The sequence below is a fragment of the Fusarium mangiferae genome (assembly GCF_900044065.1).
Source record: "Fusarium mangiferae strain MRC7560 genome assembly, contig: FMAN_scaffold011, whole genome shotgun sequence".
Classification (NCBI taxonomy): Eukaryota; Fungi; Ascomycota; class Sordariomycetes; order Hypocreales; family Nectriaceae; genus Fusarium; species Fusarium mangiferae.
The window spans coordinates 720425-738972 of NW_024573931.1; the positions used below are offsets into that span (position 1 = coordinate 720425).

Below are 18548 nucleotides of genomic sequence, written 5' to 3' on the forward strand. Positions count from 1 at the left end.
CCCTCCGAGGTCGACGAGTTCAAGAAGCCTCCTAAGCGCGACAATGCCAAGACCGACAAGGCGGGAGGCCCTGACAAGAAGGATGACAAGCAGAGTGGATTTGTAGAGAATAAGGAAGACGGTGGCGCGAAGCTTGTTGAAGACAGCGAGGACAACGAGGAGGGTGGTGCCAAGCTGTAGGATAGGTCTGCGGAGGACGAGAAATACAGGGGTGTGAAGCTCACTGGAGAGAACAAGGAAGATGGCGATATGAATGAAGCTTGTTGAAGAGAACTCAGACAACGAAGATGGCGGTGCCAAAGTGTAGACGCACCATTGACCGAATCTCTCTACCAACACATAACATTGGAATGCTAATACAAAACTTTTTATTCTATCTACTATAATATACTATCCAGTGATTCTCCTCCTAACCCTGCCGTCTCTTCGTATCTGAACCCAGGTAGTCAATTGGGTTTCGACATAGAGGACAAGTATTCTGGTTACTACTCTGGAACCACTTGTACAAACACGTCCTGTGAAACAAGTTCTTGCAAGTGGTGCATCGTTTATCAGGCATGCGCTTGTCGGTCGAGATAATGCTGTAGCAAATAGCACACTCGGTCTGGCCCTTGAGCGCACCAAGAATGTTCCGCTTGAAGACTTGAAGACCATCGATGATGTTGCCGTTGGAGAAGGTAATGACACCTTGTGTCGTCATGATCCAGCTCTGCCACTTCTTCTCATTGACGGCGACACGATTGAGACTCTGGACAGAGACGTTTTCGATGGGGTAGTTCTGAGGTATCTTGATGGCAATGGCGGCTTGATCCTCGTCGACTTCATAGCCAGCTATGATTTCTCTAGAGGATCGCGCGACACGTACTACAAGTTCCTTCTCGTCCATAGCAGGAGGCTCCTGGCTATCAGCCCACTTCTGGACTTCATCTAGGACATCTGAGACAATGATGGGTGAGAAGTACTTGGTCGTCCATGACTCAACAGCAATGCGCGTCTGCTTCGACCGACAGTCGATGTACCAAGCACGGAATAACCCAGGTGTGTACTTGTGGAGAAGATAGAAGAGATGAACCAACAGCCACTGCATGTTCTTCTCCTCGGGTTCCGACTCTGCCAACTTCACATCGTAGTCTTGGATGTGCTCTGAAGTAAGGTTGACCTTTTCAAGCTTCAATGGATGAGCAGCTGAATGACCTAGCACGTCAAACATGAAATCTAGCAGTGGCCCTACGCAATTATCTTGTTTCAGGTTATCGGTAAAATCATTTCGGATCTTGAATGATGATGTCGAGTAGGCATCAAAGACGAGCTTCCAGGATAGGAGGTATGAGCGAATAGGAGAGGGAAATTCGGCAAGCATTTCGTCAGAGTACTTCTCGAGCGTGGGGGCGTCAAGAAGAAGTGAGAGGAGTTCATCGGGCAGTCGAGCATCTGCGACTGTTAGTTCTTGGTCTTCGTGGAGTATATCGTTACCCATACCTGTCTTCTCCAGCAAAGCATCAATGGACTTCTGCTGTTGCTGTTCAGGAAGAGCCTGGTGAAGCAGATTAAACGCAGCTGTCTGGATGTCTCGCGATTCCGACGCCACCAGGCCAAAGATATCAGACAGATCAGGCACATGTCGTAGAGAGATCTTCTGGACCTCTCGGCAAAGCATGGCATCCACAATCTCAAGTGGCTGGGAGCGAGCATCCCGAGGAAGTCGCAGCAGCTCAATCAACGCCCTGGGCTTGGCACTGGCGTACTCCTTGAGGGCATCCTCGAGATCATCGTTAGGCTCTTGCAAAGACTCAATGGTCTTGAATAACCTGAGTGAAGAGTGAATGAAGGGAAGAGCCTCGTTCAACTCAAACTCGTGCGCACGGTTCCACAGAGATATGCAAAACTCGATGGTCTTTTCCCAGTAAGATCCGTAAACGTCCTTCATACAAGGTAGCAATTTGTTCAATGCTCGACAAATCTCGGCACAAAGGGCTGGGCTCAGGCTCTCAGGTTCGTCCAGCCAACAGGTGATTTGACGGACGGCAAAAACGATTCGGTTGTTAGCCACGGGCATTTCGCCCACCTCGTAAATCTGAGCACATTGCGACAGAAGAACAAGAGTCATCAATGTCTTGTCACTATCTGCCTTGGCTCCTGCGATCTCACTCACAACCTTATTGCAGAAGTTGCTAGCAATCTTGGAGGGCTGCAGAGTCTCGCCAAAGCCGGCAATTGTAGCCGAGGCCGGCAGGACGGTAGTAGGGCCAATCTTGAGAACATCGGGCTTCAGAAGAGCGTCTTCGAAACTGGACGATGCCCCATGTGCCTCAGCCAGGAATTGAACAAGCTCACTGAGCGCACGTGCACTGTATAATCCTCTGGGCGTCAGCTCTTGCGAGTGTTGGGTTAACAGATCAATGAGGTCTTGGATGATGGGCTTCTCTTCCGAGTCGCTCCAGGCGCCAGCATCAGCAGCCAACTGATTCAAGATCCCACGTGTCTTGGAGACGAACTCTTCAGCCTGTGCGCTACCTTCAGCATGTTTCAGAGTTTGCCACAGCCGGTTCTCTTCCATACAGGTGATTTGATCAGAGATGAGCTGCACAGTCAGACACTGAAGATACAACAGCTCAAGCTGGAAGGGTTTGGGCAACTGAGACAGTGGAAGCTTCTCCGAAAGCTGAGACACATAAAGAGCCATTCTTGTAGGAATGGCACGTCCCTTTCTATCCCGATAAATTCTGAGATTGGTAGATCGAGGGGCTCCCTTAACCAAGGCCACAGCACCGCCAATGCTGTTTGTAATCGACAGAGCCGGATTGACGGATAGTTCCAATAATGGCGCAAGTTCCTTCATCCACACATTGGTACTTGGGAAGAGCTCTTCGGAAGGGATGTCACTCGAGACCGCGTTGTATGCTTGCGACACCAAGGTGTTAATGTCCAGAGACTGTGTTCCTGCTCGCTCAAGGTTGGCTTGGACGACAGCAATAACAGGTAGCTTTCCGTCAGTGTGAGTATCGAGAAGAGTGCGGATGGCAGTCGCCTTTGAAGAAATAGCGGAGTCCTCAAGTTCAGAAAGACCGAGAAGCAGAGCTACCAACGTTGTGTGAACGCGCTCATCGCGGGAGAACAGCTCTGGTCGACCCTTGGCGGCGATCTCCAAGGCTTGGAGTGTTGATTCCGTCTTCGAAGGTTCCTTCTCAAGGATTTCGACAAGAGCTTGAACAAGCTCTCGGTAATTGCTATCGGTAAGAGTCTGGTATGTGACAGCAGCTTCCAGCAATTCCCAATCATTGCTACCACCGACCGCCAAAAGGACAGCCTGACCAATTATGTGCTTTTGCAAGTCCATGTTTCCCTTGGCGAGAACGGCTCCTCTATCGTTGGAGATGAGTGATGCAAGAGCGACATCACGAGTAGCCTCTGATGGTAGATCGAGGACAGCCTCGACCCAAGAGTTCCAAATAGGTGCGAATTGAGTTGACACGGAGCCGAAAAGGTGAAGAGAAGAGAGAAGGTACCTTGAGGAGGGCGAAGTGACAGCTTTGGCAGCATCATCACGAGCCAAGGTAGTGAAGAACGTGGAGAGCGTTACAGCCCCTTCGCCGTCGAATAAGCGAGGTGCCATACTCAATGCATATTCGATGATTCGAGCTGCGCCAAATGGCTTCAAGTTCCGGCTCTCCAGCAGTGTGATACTCTGAGAAATGGCTTTGAGAGAGGGTTGAGCTGTATGGTCCGGAACCTCTTCTTCCAGGTCAGCTATCTTCTCCTCAATCTGGCCCACGAGACCGAACCACCGTCGGCCTTCCTCTGAGATCTTTTCTTGAGACTGTTGATACTCCCGCGAAACCTCAGGCAACGATCCGGAGATCTTTGCGCAGAAGACACTGGCGAGACGATCCCATTCTTCCTTGGACGCGGATACCACCGATGGTGAGGCTTGGACAGTGGCGATATAGGCTTCGACCAGGACGGAAATCGCGTTTGGGCCAAGCGGTATAGCTACTGTCTTTTCTGACACCGAAAACAAGAACTGCTCAATAAGAGGGAAGAGATGCTCTTGCACAAATGGCAATTGGTCGTCGGCCGGGAGGTTCTTGAGGAGGCGCTTGGCTGTATCGATGAAGCACTTCCATGCATAAGAAGTGTTCGTTCGAGGTTCATCGCGATGTGTGATACCAGACTTGAGAGAGGTCAAAAATTGGGAAGCAACCTCGGGTGTGATCAAATCCGATGGCAGAACCATCAGCAGCTGATCCAAGTACTCCCAGAACTTTGGCGGACTTCCCTGAGATCCCTTGGCGACGAATGCCTGCAGTCTGCCAAGGGGAGACTTTGGGCCGCTCGGTGTCTTGGTCGATGTCCAAACATCGGGATATGTTTGTGTCATTTTTGTCAACGCCCGCACATATTCGAGCGCCGAGCCAGCTTGGTTGGTCTTTAGACCTCCTGTGATGAAGGCTTGCTTGACCTTTGCATCATCGGCATATGGCAACTTCCGGTCGATGGAGGCGAACAGCAGCTGACATACCGTCCTCCTGACTGACGAGTCATTGAAAGTAATGGTCTTCCAAACGTTTTCCTCCGCAAAGTAGTCATCGTATCGAGATTGCAACTTCTCCAAGTTACTTGGCTCAACCTTTTGCAGTAAACCCAAGACAAGTGACAAGCTAGCAGTAACAACTCGGTAATACTTTGCCTCGGCATCCTCCGCCGTCGTTGAGCGTTCATCGCTCAGTGTATCTTGTGTTTCTTGGATAGCATCAATGGCATAGTCAAGGATCTGGCCCTGGCACTTGGTCCAAAACGCAAGGACCTTTTCAGGGGTGTTGAGAAACGAGGTTAGACCGTCGCTAGCAGCCCTGGCAACAACACGGTCGCGGTCATACAGGCCGGCAAGCCATGCGCCGACGATCTTTGGCAGATGACGTTCAAAACGCTTGCGGGCTGATTTCATGAGCTCAAACTGGAGGTTATGCGTCAGTTCACGCACGCGACGTGAGTTGTCTATAGATGTGCGAGGATATATTTGGACCCAAACGTCGAGGATGCCCTCTTCAACCCCGCCATCCTTGTCAAATGGGTGAGCCTGAACATAAGCTAGTAGCTCCTCGAGCGCTTTGGCCTTGGTAGTGCTGTCCTTCTTCAGAATGTTCTTGAGCGATACAACAACATTCGGATCCGAGACAGCAGAAAATGAAGGAGGCTCGGCGAGGTACGACAAGGAAGTCCCGGAGGCGGCGGTGCCAAAGCCTCCAAAGCCCGAGAAACCGGAGCGGGGTCCTTCAAAACCACGTCCTGTCGGTTTCTCTTGAGACCGCTTCATGGCTGTGATGATTTGGTGGTGACCAGGTAAAAATACAAATATAGAGTATAATACAAAAGTGACAGGTGCCGCTCGGCTGATGATCGGTTGGCTCTAACTCGGTTGAGGCTTTCGAGGCTGATGATGATATGAAATTTGGTGGTGAGGCAATGATGTCACAAAGCACGGACCGTGGCTAAACCTAGGGCCTTTATCGCAGGTGACAAAAGTACTGAGGCAAATTGTGTGAGAATTGGTGCGTCTTTAGACTAGGCCTTTTTGACAGTATTGGGCGTGGTTGATTGAAGATGGGCGGGTCAGGCTGTTCAATATGTACATGAGCCTAACTCTTGATGGAAAAGGACGATGGATGATGGCAAGTTTAATGAATGAGTTGAGAGATTATATAGTAGAAGAGAATTTAGATTTTTTAATTACATTTTTAGTTAGACATTGTTTGCTTTCTTCATTCGTCAGTAGACTCTCACGCCGAGCCCTGGCCGATTTGACTCATGCCGAACCTCAGCCTGGCGAATGGCAAATGGTAATGTGAGTGAGTTTCCAACATGCTAAGAAGCATAAAGTGAATTTATTTACTTGTGACCAATAGGCCACCATATGTTACCAGAGCAGTAGAGAAATTACTTTCAGCTTAAGTTCAATTCAAGATTATACGGAGCAAAAGTTTGAGCTTACCAGTACTCCACCACTACCAAGTCCCGATATTCTTCACGATATCTCCGCTAACCTAGACCAGACACCAACCATAGAGATGTTTATTATATACCTTGAGCCCGGTAACGACCAATAAATGGGATCCAGGTATTCCAATAAGCCACAGAAGTATCAACAGTAAAGTCTTTGGCCAGACTGAAGTCTTAATAAACTCAATTGATATGGTTACCTTTAGGCCGCAGCATCTTAAGCAAGTAGAAATGCTTATCATTCTTGTCACAAACCACTCCAGGAGCCTGCTTTTATATCTTACGTAGAGATCACAATAAAATATAGGTAATGTAAATATTTCTGTTTTATGGCATTTTATCTTTCACGATACTTACCTTCATGAAGCGCCCGCTGAAGGAACCATTGAGAGCCGTGAATTTACTAATAATGAACGGAGTGCTGCGGCTCACGCAAAGTGTGCCAATCAGCTTACGAAACCCCTGTAATCACTTCTCAAACCGTCGACTTACAGCACGAAGTACACTATCGATTCACAGAGGCGCGGATGTGACTTATCAGCTCGTGTACCAATCACTCCAACCTGAGATAAGCAGAGCATTAGTACACATTCAAAGTTTGCAACTGTCAATGTCAGAAGTACCAGAGCATGATCGACGCATGTCTTGTGTCTCGCAAAAAGAAAGCAAAGAATGCTGGAGGCCTTGGTTTGCCTGGTTTGCTGATTGATGACCTGTATTTCAGGTTGCAATGGATCGCCACTGCATGCAAGCATGTGAGAGCAATTCATCCCTTGGTTTCAGACAACAAAAGCCCCTGTCGTCTTACGATTGGTTGCGGCACACCAGGTAGGATTGAGTCGTTTAATGGCCGCGATATGCGCCATTAAATCAACCACTAAACAGCAAAGATCAATAGCCTCAGCAGTCTGTTGAATGCTAAATTCAGCCGAGACCGTCGAGACCAGCGTCGCGATAGCAACACGGCTTCTCAGTCGAGTCGAGAGAGCCGCTTTTGTTGATATCCTTTCCTACTCTTCCGGTTCAACACGGTCGCATCGAATCCATGTCTGCTTGCGTTTGTCCTCAGAATCGAATGTCTTAGGGGTTCCAAGCCACAAAGACCCTAGCAGAGACCAGATAAGCCGACATCGACCACCCCTGCCACCTCGCGTGAGCCGCACCATTAACAACTTTGAGCGGCCGCTTGACAACGAGCGGAATGTCTGTTTATGGAGGTCACGATAGTTGCGTGTTGGACTGGAACTAGGTAAGCCACTCTGTCCTTACGCCATATTGTTTCACAAGATCTTTCGGTCAAGAGAAAAGCGGCTGTGTAAGCAGATGTGCCCATCATTAGGTAGGTATCTCCCAGGCAGAGGCTCTGGGCCCTGCGAGCTTGACGTCAACGGCTGGTTCACGGACAAGCGGGGCGGGAGCAGCGTCCACTTGCCGCTTCGGGGTGATGGTCTCTTCCCCGCAAATGGACGACGAGCAGTGGGTCTGGCTTCTGCAGTCACGGTTCGTTACAGCGGCTGAATGGTCCGAACTGTAGGTAGGTACTGTACTTCACTGCCTAAGTGTCTGAGATACCTAGAGATTGCAATGACTTAAGGCGTCATCAGGTTGAGACACGTTTGCGGCGCTTGGTACGGAGTAAGCTCTACCGGGTTGTGGACTGAAGTCTCTGAGTGAATCTGGCTGGATACACGGCACGGAGTACAGAGTAACAAGACACAAGAAGCTTTCAACACGAGTCACAACTGTCAGCCGTGCTACAGTTTCACGGCGTCACCAAACAAGCCCCTCCTCTAGCTCTAGCTCTCTCACAATCATCAATCCAACTGGTATCTCGTCTTACACTGGCTGTTTCTCTCCTTGTCCCCTCTTTTTCTTAGGCCATGTCCTCTCCACTCCCCCCAACTTTACAGGGTCTCCACTTCATTTAGTGCCTTCCCCCGGGCGGTCTTTATTGAACCGCAGGCTGTCCCTGACCAAACAAGGCCCCATCGCGTGTCGTCGTTCGTCGTTTCCGTTCCGTCCATCCAGTCCAGTCCAGTGTGTTTTAAGGTCTTGGGTTCCCCTCATGTAGCTCGTCATCCTTTCTCTTCATTCTCCAGTTTCAAATCATTCACATCCAGTTTACAGCATTTTACGCTCGCGTTCAATACAGCCTCATCGTCTAAGTCACTACTGTCTCACTTCCAGGACCGACGGCTTCGGTTTCCAGCCTTACATCACGTACCGTGCCTTTTGAACTGTTCCAATAGCAGCCCCGGGATTGTCACCTGGGTGCTCGCCCTCAATCACCCATACTTGTATCCGTAAGTCTATAGCATCTGCAACATGTCCGGCATTCGCAACCAACATGTGTTCCAAGATTGACTCACTTACACAGTATTGACATTAACCGGCTCTTTTAGGTCATCCATAGCTCTATTACACCATGCTAGCAGCAACACGCATCTGGACAAGTGAACGACTTGTTCAGTCTCGCACCGGCACAGCGAATGTTTTACGCTCTGCCGTTTCGCTCCAATCGAAATGCGAGCAATGCAGACACTATTCCCCTCTCGTGTCATCCTCTACCTCTTCTGAGTTTCGAAATGGACGTCGACGTGGTTCAGTCAGGTTCCAGCAACCTACATCGTTGAGTCGCAGCATTTCTTGGGACGCCAGGTCTAGAGCTTCTGCGAAGAAGACTGCAAAAGGCTCCAATCAATCTGTCGATCCTTCAAAGTTTACTACCATTGATCAAGTAGCGGCCTGGGCGAACGACTTATTTGGTATCCGACCAGGAGCGAATATCGAAGACGTGGAGCGGAGTGCTATTGAGCATTTGTTTCGAGGCGATAGCAAGGCCAACATTCGCAAGGCTACCTTGACCAATGCTCACCATTTTAGCCGCGCAAGTACAAGTGCGGCAAGCTCGAAAGATACCCTCTTCTCTGCTGTTCACGGACAAGATGCTACTTTCATTGACCCTATAACAAACCGTCGTGTGTCAAACTCCACAATGGCCGGAACGGCAGCTCGATTCGATGCCCAGCGAGACCTCAAGCCAACTGACTTCGTTGATGTGTCTGCTGAGGCTGACTCGACTCCCAAGTATAACGACTTGGACAAGTACAAGCCTACTATCGACACTGAGACTAGGCAGCCAGATGAACCTAAATACGACGATCTTGACAAGTATGAACCAGTAATAGATGAGAGACCTCAAGAGAAGTCTACCGAATACGATGATTTGGACAAATATGGCCCTGTCAAGTACAATGAGCCTGATGGAAAGCGACCTACTACAGCCGAGGAGGATTCTAAGCAGTACAAAGATCTTGACAAGTACTCATCTGCGAACCTGGACGACCCTCTAGCCAAACGCCAGTTGACAGCTGAAGAGCAATCCAAGGTCTATGATGATCTGGATCAGTACAGCCCTGTTTACCACAACGAGCCTGATGGCAAAAGACCACAGACTGCTGAGGAACTGTCCAAGAACTACGACGATCTTCATATGTACAACAAGGGTGTGTATTGGAATGAGCCCGATGGCCTGCGCGAGCTCACGCCAGAGGAAATTTCCAAGGACTACAAAGACCTTAATATGTATGGACCAGTTGCATGGAATGAGCCCGACGGCCTGCGTCGTCTGACAGCTGAGGAAGAGTCCAAGCAGTACAAGGATTTGGATCAATACGCAGATCCTTCCGAGGCAAGTCAGGCGGCTTTGAAGGCCCATGAGAAGGCACAGATGGATCGTACTATGCGAGGCAAGCCTTTAGCCCCGAAGGTCGACGCTCCCGTCGAGGACTTTGCAAGCAAGTATGATGATCTTCACCTGTATCGTCCATACTACTGGAACGAGCCCGATGGTCTCAGAGAGCCTACCCAAGAGGAGTTGTCCAAGAACTATGACGACCTTCATTTATACGGCGGCATCTTTAAGTGGAATGAGCCTGATGGCTTGCGACCCCTGACGGCAGAGGAGAAGTCGAAACGTTACAGCGATGTTCATAAGTACGCTGCTCGTGACTTGTCACCTCCTGTCGATCGAGTACATCCCGAAGAGGCTTCCAAGGTGTACAAGGATCTTCCCGCCTACCGCAAATTCGAGAATGCGGATGACCGAGCACCACGTATCCACCCCGAAGTTGCTTCGAAGAAGTATACCGATTTGGGTGCGTATAAGTCTTTCGAGAACGGTGACCCTCAAACGGAGCGTGTTCACCCGGAAGTGGCATCAAAGCAGTATAGGGATCTACACAAGTATCCATCAACTGGCTTTGACGACATCGTTCAAGCGGTGCATCCTGAGGTGTTGAGCAAGAATTACACAGATCTTGGCAGTTACAGACACTCCGACTTTGCATCCCAGGCTCAGGGCTACCCTGTTCAGCCCGAGGACGCATCCAAGGTCTTCCAGGACCTGCGCAAGTATACAGGAGTTCGTCCCAACGAACCCGCCGGCAAGATGTCGGTCCCTCTGGATGAAGTCGCCCGCGGCCTCCGAGAGTTCGATTCCAAGGCAGGTCCCCAAGATTCCCCGGATTCAGCATCATATACTTATTCTCGATCCCCGAACAGGTCTTCTCCCGGCTCTATGGAAACTAATCTGGACCCTTCCGGCCCTGAAAGTGCCGATGTCATCCGAGCTGCGGTCCTTCGCAGAGCTCAAGAAGGTAGTGAAGGAGTCGAGAACCAGGATCTGTCTTGCAAAAAGGGTCAGCAGGTCAAAACGGCGCATCCCTCCGAACTGACGGGAAACTATGTTAGAGACTTTCCCGAGGATTTTGCCAGGTCCTGGAGCAGGGACAATTCATCGTCCAAATCGGTTCTACTTCCCAATAATGTCTCAGGAACATCGCCACCCGCGACAGAAAGCTCAAGCTCTATGGAAGATGTTGAGCCCGGATCTATGGACGAGAGCTTTCCCATGGATGACACGAGATTAAAAACGGCACTGGATCGCTATGCGGCCAAGAGGATTAAGGATCCGTACTCGCACGAACCTCAGGGTCTGCAGACAAGTTATTCCGAAGAGTGTGGGCACCCAACAATGCCTATCATGGAGAAACATTACACAACTAAGGCCAAAGAGTCTACGACAAAGACACCAGAGATGCCCAGCATGGCTTCATACAGAATTGTCGCTTTTGACCCAGTTTCGAGGGTGATGAGCGTGGCCGAAGCCAATTCCGCAGTCGGCGCCAGTGACAAGCCAATGCCTATTCCCGATGCCCTTGTCAAACTGGTTAACCCTGCCAAGTTTCTACCTTACTTCAAATCACTTCAGGAGGAAGGCTATGGAGTAGTGTCGGGAAGTGGGCAGATGTTGATCTTCCGCAAAATGCAGTCAGCCGATGAAAAGGTCAGCCGGGGTGGGAACTCTCCCCCCTCTGACAGCATTAGCAGGATTTGGACTGATAGTCATTGCAAGAGATCTGAACGGTTTGCAGGTCGGCGATGGAAAAATCCCAAGACGAAAAAGTCGACCAAGAAGAGAAGAATTGGACGCAAGATTTTAGTCGGAACTGGTTTAGTTGCAGGGTCGGTCTACGCGGTGGCCTTGTTAACGAGTTCCTCAAGTACGAGGATTTCTGATCTGAAGCCGCAGAACTAGGGGATATGGGATTCAGAATTGGCTCGAATGACACCACCTTACATGTTGAGGGATGAGAGATCTGGAGAGGTTGACGATTAAGGTATACGGCGAGAAGTTTCCTTGGAGTTTGGTACTGGCACTCAGCGTTTGGCTTGAGGATGTATCAGCCATCCCAAGCGTTTATGATATGACAGCCTGTTTTCTTTGTTGGAAGTTTGCACGTGGGACGCATTCAGCGAAGCATGAAACACGGAGCTACGGAGTCAAGATACCTCGGCACATCAATTTGCATCGTTCGATAGCCATGATTACAATGACATTCGTTTATTATAAGCTATAACAATTGTGTTCACTCTTGGGCTTTTCCTTTTGATAGCCAATTTGTAGTGTACAATGCCCGTGACCATTTTGCATCCTTGTGCTTTCCATGCCCATCCCATTGAGTGTTCCGTACAATTACAATTTCCCTTTTGTCCTTTGCGTCGCTTTTGATCTAAGAGCCCTCTCGCTCTGTAAAACCAGGACCTGTAGCAACCTGCTCAATTTTGTTCATGTGCATCTCATGCTTCTGCTCCTCCGGGCTCCAGCTCTGTCGTCGCTGGATGGAGGGCGTCCAGCTATTCGTGTGGCGCATGCATCGGTCGGCGCCGGCTTGGGCGGATGGAGAAGTCGGAGCTGCAGATGACGAAGTCAGCTTGTGCAGAATTGGAAGCGTGTAGCTGTGCTGTGTACCTTCTGAGGGAGGGGTTGTGTGGGATGTTGAGATGGCCGTTGGTTGGCGATCCATTGTGAATGATGATGTTATATTGAGTAATTGGGTTGTAGGTTTGTTGTTGTGATGGTGATGACGAGGTGAATGTTGATATAGGTAGGTAGATAGTGGTTTGTTGGTATGTGAGTTGCTGTAGCTTCACTTCAGTCAGCATGTCTTGAATCCCAATCCATCAGCGCACTTACCTTCAATAACAGTAAAGTCAATTAATTGATGGTAGTCAAGTTTAACTTTCTTACTTGCAGCTTCCTTTAAATCAGGACCTCGTTGTCATATTTATACACGTTTTTCTTCCCGGAAGCATAATTATATCATAAGAGAACCCCCTCTTCAGCTCGACCCTTACAAGCGTGATTACTAGCATTCATTCGGTGACCCAAGCGCTGATGATTGGAGATACGGATTGGATGTGGCGAATTGAATGGCCTGATGCTTGTAAAAGTGACGGCTGAGGCGTGATTATCTCGGTATTTTAGAGTTTTGCACCGACGAGATCGGACCTCGGGATTTGGGGGTGTCGTGTGATGGTGGATATAATGCTGTGATGATGATAATTCATGCGGTGATGGGCAATTGATGCAGTGCTTCACGGGTATTCCACTGTGATTTGTAAGTATTCTTGGGCTGTAGCATTGGGTATGCATCTGTCTTTATTCGGCATTGTTTCTACAGGTTGATCTGCCCGGGTAAAGACAGACAGTGAGGTTTGGAGTTACATCGAATGCATGTGGCATTCTCTGGGGTACCCCAATGTGATGTGCCCCGGGTTAAAGGGCTACAGGCCTCGTTCGTTGGTGGAATCATGCACGCAAGAGTCCAGGCTCTCAATTGACCTCGTGATGCTCATCAGATCATCCACCAACTGGATGACATTCTCACATAAGCAACCAATCGTCGTGATTCAACAGGTTAATCGGCGATATTCCATTGCTTTGCTCTCATACAACATACCATACACACATTAAAAACAGGTACAAGAATACGCTGCCCCAAGCCCTTTCCTTTCCTTTCCCTTCTATATGCTCAACAAGGCATATATCTCAGTCCCTTTTTTGTTGAACCCTCCCAACTCCATCATGCAGAAAGAGAAATAAAATACAATTAAGACGCCGATGCTATGCAGTTTGCGAAACATGAGAGCCGTCATGGACAAGAAGAAAATGTGAAAATAAAACATGGAAATGACAAAAAGGGGTATACAGCAAAAACACAGACATCCACCGTTAAACAGGAAACTTTGAGAATCATGTAGTCATCTTTCGGAGGGAAGAATCGTATGTACGTGAAAAGACGGGTGGATCAAGGAGTCTTGGGACGCTTCCAGTAGTATTGCTATTGTACAGTGTAAGTTGAAGTGCATATTGTCAAGTTGAGAATGTCACAAACCTTGTGTTGCTTGCGACAAGCGCGGAGACTGGGCTTGCGAAGGCCATCGACGACTGCGGCGCGACGCTGCTGGTCGTCATCTTCCTCAGGGACATAGTAGTACTCGCTCTCAAGAGGCTTGCCGGCTGCGTCCTTGCCCTGACGCTTGATGATACCAATGCAGGGTGTACTCTCGATAACATCACGGAGATCGTCCTTGGAAAGGTCTTGCTTCTCCTCCGAGGGGAGGTGGGCCATGATGGTGGACAGAGGAGTCGAAGACAGACGGGAGAAGGCGAGCTGGTTGATGACATGGTTGCCAACGGCAGGGTGGGACTCGAAGGACATCCTGAAGATCTCCGGAGTCGGAGAAGACATTCGAGGAGGAGACGAGAGTGGAGACTCTGTCCTAGCCTGCTGCTTGCGAGGAGACTGAGGAGGAGCAGGAATCTGACGAGGAGCGAACAGATCGGAAGCAATGGCGCTGTGGAGAGGGTTGGCACGCTTGACACCCTTGAACACCTTGGGAGACTTTGTCGTTATCGAAGCCAACCGGCAGGAAATGTCGGCGCCGAAAGGCCCGAAAGAGTGCACGATAGGATCATTCTCCTCATCGGGGTTGTGGTCTTCACCATCACTGACCTCACTGCTGAAGCTGGCAGTCACATCGGTGCACATGCTGACATTAATGTTAGTAGGATCATGCTTGTGCTCAGGGAGCTCAAGCTCAGCATCGTCCTCGTAGATTTCTATGTCACGCTGTCCGGGGAGCAGAGCCTGGAGGCGGCGGGAGCTAGAGAGACTAGCAGGCGTGGGGCTCTCGGGAGAAGCAATACGAGAAGCGCGGCGAGGAGGGGAAGACTGAAGAATCGCCTGGGCACGAGCCTGGCAGGGAGGAGAATCCCAAGTGGTGTCGGAGAGATGGTCAAGAGCCCGCTTGGGCCATTGGACGAGAACACGCGAGTTTTGCACATCAATTATGATCTCGGAGCCCTCTGTTTCACTGGTGAAGCTATCGCCCTTGTACAGCTCCCAAGTACGACCCTGGCTATGCAACTTGAGACCATTCCAGCCATTGCAGACGATTTCGATCTTACTGGGCTCAAGCGGACTCGCAGCAGCGACGAAGCGAGCCTTTACGTGGACGCGGGAGACGAGGCGGTCAGCGGAGATCTGGTAGTGTGACGAATTGGACGATCGGCCCATGATGAGGGTCTCGCCGTTTTCCGAGAGTTCGACAGCGGGGACGGTAGCGAGCGGGGCACGCTCGGAAGCGGTAGCGGACCGTTGAGGCGGGGAACTCGAGAGGATACCTGTACTCGACGTGGGAACAGGAGTAGGGTATTTGAGGTGAGCTCGCGACGAGGAGCGGCCAGAACCGAGATTTTGTCGCTTCACGGGTCGAGGGAGGTTTGGAGATGACGAGAGTGGCTCAAAGGGCGGGAGGAGACTCGGTGCTGAGCGCTTGGAGCCCGCGAGGGAGTAGGGTTTCATTGTTGGAAGAGTTGGTTCGGCAGAGGAGCCTTTTCGAGGTGATGAGCCCAGAGAATCCATTTTTGCGTTCTTTTTGTTTTTTGTGAAGAGTTCAAGAGGTGTATTCGGGTCGTGGTGTTGTAGATCGAGGATCGAGATCGAACTGGATCGCGTCCAGAGACGAAAGAGACGAGACCAGGTAACACGCGTAAAGTGCAAACGTCAAACTCGCTCAGAATTCGAAATCAAGATCGAATCTTTCTTTTCCGCCAATTTTCTCCCTTATCCGTCTTAATCTCTCGCCAACAGGCGTCGTGGTATCAGACAACGATGACGACACGAAAGGCGGTCTAGTATCTCTCTCTTTTTGAAGGTATACTTAAATCATAGGTGTAAAATAAAAAGAATGAATCAGATGAAAATCACGGGTCCCAAACAACTCGACCAAGCGTGAAACCTTTTTTTTTGTATTGTAGGAAGTGGTGCAGTGCAGGTGGTGGTGAGATTGTGAGAAAGGCTCTCGTGTTGGGTAGCGGGAGGTATTTAAAGAGGCATGCCATGCTCCGCTTTACGCGGGAAAAAGGGACGCGGGCTCTTCGCGAGCCGTCGTGGTTTTTTGGCGTTGGCGTTTTTACAGTGGTTGAGAGCGCTGTAATTTAGCGAGCTTGATGGGAATTAGGTGCTTGACGCGGGTCAGGATGGGGCGCGTTGAGTGGTGATGTGGGCTCCCGTGTTGGTGGTATCGATAAGGATGACGTTCGCTGGACGCGCTGAGTTATAGTGGCTGCGTTTGAGATCCTTGCTTGACATGTTTGATGTCTCATGTGTAACAAACTCCCTTTATATTTTTTTGTTCCCCTTATACTGTCTTTAACTTAGTATCTCCCTGCTTTAAATTTACATTGTGAATAGAATTGTAAGAATTGCCGTTGAGGATTTAACGGGACTATTGCAAAAGCCAACCTCCTGTCTTGAGGTGTTCAACCTCCAATTTCTTCAACACGTCTCCACCATTGAATCCATCCAGACTGGTCTCGCGTTTGGAGACCTGTAGGCCAATCCCTTTTAATAAAAAGCATAAAAGAGTCTGGCTGGGATTATCTGCCTTGCTTTTTGTGTTCGGTAGTTATGCAGAATATCCACCTTTGAAGAATCTTTCTGGGGTTTAGTGAGCAGCACGTCTTGGTCTTGGTTTCATGATGGGCTTGGGACCGTGTATAAGTTTGATGCATCGCGCTTTGATATTGGATCAATGCTGTCATGTTTCGAGTCGGTTTTTGACTTTAAGCCCGTAATCACCTTCAATGGTCCGTTCATGGTTCTAAGGCTTCAATTGATGTCGCCAGCACACTCCGTAAACACTTGGCCAACACATGCGTGTGTTGCGTGGATCATGGAACGCCCACTCTGATCATTGATGCAGTGATACTTATTGCACCTATAATATCTTGAAATATGTCGTCAATCGCGTCCATGTGGCATTTAGCGAGCTCGCCAGTGGTTATCTGATCAGCCCTACGCCACAGATCGAGCCACAACACGCACGTACGCGACTTGATCCATACCACAATTGGAGTACCCTACATCGTTTTTATATGATGAGAAAACTTCACTGAAAGATATTAGAATTGGCATTTTTCGAACTTATAATGAGTTGAATTGTTTTTTTCTGTATCAATTGTGTCTAGGAAGACATTTTTATGGTAAAATTGCTGTTCTAAGCTTAACAATGAGCTGAGCTAGCCAGTCACTTAATAGTTGGTGATAGCTTCATTTGTTCTTCCCGAAAATGGCCCAAAACCACGTTGCTTCGCCCTCCCACTCGTGGCTTTTCTCTTTTTCTCTTACCACATACTCAGTGGTTAACTCTTCCAAGCTGGTGATAAATACCTTGCGTAGGATTTATAGTGACATTCGTCTCGACTTGCACTCAGAGCATTTCGAAGGATCAGCCCCCTTCTGCTTGTGCTCTACTGTTCGGCGGCATTCCTTACCCTTCTTGTAGTCCTTGCAGAGCTTGTCGCCGTACTCGACATCGACACAGTGACCGCATTTTCGGCACGTTGTTGTTGTGATCCAGTTGATACACATGTTTAATCTAGTATTAGTTGCTGTTTGGGTCTGAGGTTGGGATGGGGATATTGATGTTGGTTTGAGATGTTAGTAATTGTTGGAATGAAATGATGAGATATTTGGACTATAGCATGGGGAAGAGGCTGACTTTATATAGTTTTCAAGGACCGATGTTATGAAGTTAATGGCATGAGGTGTCTAAGTCATCTCGTGCTCACTTATCGGGTATTGACATTGAGTTCAGTGAATATACATTGTTCTTTTGTTCAGTAGGTGATCGAACAAAGGGCATCAGACATAAGTTACTGTCTTACGTCGTAATGTTCACTCATCACTCATCACATAATGGACAAAGAGCAGTCTTGTCAGTTGAGGCTCAAAGCAATTCGTGCGCCAAACGAACAACTGATGGGATGAAAGTAATTCTTAGTCATATCTCAATCGCTGCAAAGTAACCGCTGAAGTGCCACATCGTCCTGATACACCGTCATCATATTCTTGTACCCCTAATTACCACACCAGACCTCAGTTCCACTCCGGATCAGTCGCCTTGCACAACACTAAATCCCTCTCCTCCTAATGACAGTCCTCGTCACGTACAACAGCTTCTTCTGACGGTCCAGCAGCCTCAACCCTTCGAATAGCACGCCGGAGCGTCGCAATCTTGACGTCCTCGTTCCATTTCGCCACAAGCCTCGTCTCCTGAATGTTGTACATATTCGCGAGATCCTCCTTTAAAAGCCCAATATCAAGGCCTTCAGTTATCTGGATGTAATTCTTGTCGACGGGCTTGCCTTCTGCATCACACCAAAGAAAGCCCTTCTGGTTCAGATCGATTTCTCTAGGAATACAACCCAAGTAAGTCTGGGTTCTGCGGCATTTCACAATGAGGTAGGCTTTCGCGCCCTTCTCGCGGCTGGGGTTGGGGTTGGTAGATGGGGGATCGCCAGGAAGATCCTCTTTGAAGTGGCCGACCTGGAGAGCGGACTCGGAGAATTGGTAGACAGGATATCTTGGAGGGGGGACGTCGAAGCTTGTTTGCCAGTGGTGGAAGACGAGCGCGAGGCATCGATCACTCTCTGCGTCCTTGGCCGCCTGGTCGTTGAGATCGATACTTTGAGGCATGATGATGATGGTGAGGTAAGTATCTTGTCTTTGATCTGAGCGCAGTGACTTGAGAGATATCTTGTTGCATGTAGAAGATGGAAGCTTTCAATACAGGCTGCTTTCTGGTTTGGCAAACCTAGGTAGGTAGTGGTAACTTCCTGAACCGAGTATCCTAGAGCC

At 49.3% G+C, this 18548-nt stretch overlaps 5 protein-coding genes across 5 annotated transcripts; 1 reads left to right on the top strand and 4 right to left on the bottom strand.

Moving 5' to 3' along the window:
• Positions 1–409: 409 nt before the first annotated feature.
• Positions 410–5314, bottom strand: FMAN_10057 (uncharacterized protein; the record flags this gene model as incomplete). The annotated part of the gene is made up of 2 exons (XM_041820690.1): positions 410–1431; positions 1480–5314. 2 exons carry the CDS (start codon positions 5312–5314, stop codon positions 410–412), a joined length of 4857 nt encoding a protein of 1618 aa, XP_041686545.1.
• A 3108-nt stretch (positions 5315–8422) lies between these two features.
• FMAN_10058 (uncharacterized protein) lies at positions 8423–11596 on the top strand (the record flags this gene model as incomplete). Its single annotated transcript, XM_041820691.1, has 1 exon — positions 8423–11596. One exon carries the CDS (start codon positions 8423–8425, stop codon positions 11594–11596), a length of 3174 nt encoding a protein of 1057 aa, XP_041686546.1.
• A 475-nt stretch (positions 11597–12071) lies between these two features.
• On the bottom strand, positions 12072–12365 carry FMAN_10059 (uncharacterized protein; the record flags this gene model as incomplete). The annotated part of the gene is made up of 2 exons (XM_041820692.1): positions 12072–12253; positions 12311–12365. 2 exons carry the CDS (start codon positions 12363–12365, stop codon positions 12072–12074), a joined length of 237 nt encoding a protein of 78 aa, XP_041686547.1.
• Positions 12366–13649: 1284 nt separating this feature from the next.
• Positions 13650–15269, bottom strand: FMAN_10060 (uncharacterized protein; the record flags this gene model as incomplete). The annotated part of the gene is made up of 2 exons (XM_041820693.1): positions 13650–13682; positions 13737–15269. The coding sequence occupies 2 exons, from the start codon at positions 15267–15269 to the stop codon at positions 13650–13652; spliced, it is 1566 nt and encodes a 521-aa protein (XP_041686548.1).
• Positions 15270–17837: 2568 nt separating this feature from the next.
• FMAN_10061 (uncharacterized protein) lies at positions 17838–18386 on the bottom strand (the record flags this gene model as incomplete). Its single annotated transcript, XM_041820694.1, has 1 exon — positions 17838–18386. One exon carries the CDS (start codon positions 18384–18386, stop codon positions 17838–17840), a length of 549 nt encoding a protein of 182 aa, XP_041686549.1.
• Positions 18387–18548: the final 162 nt, after the last annotated feature.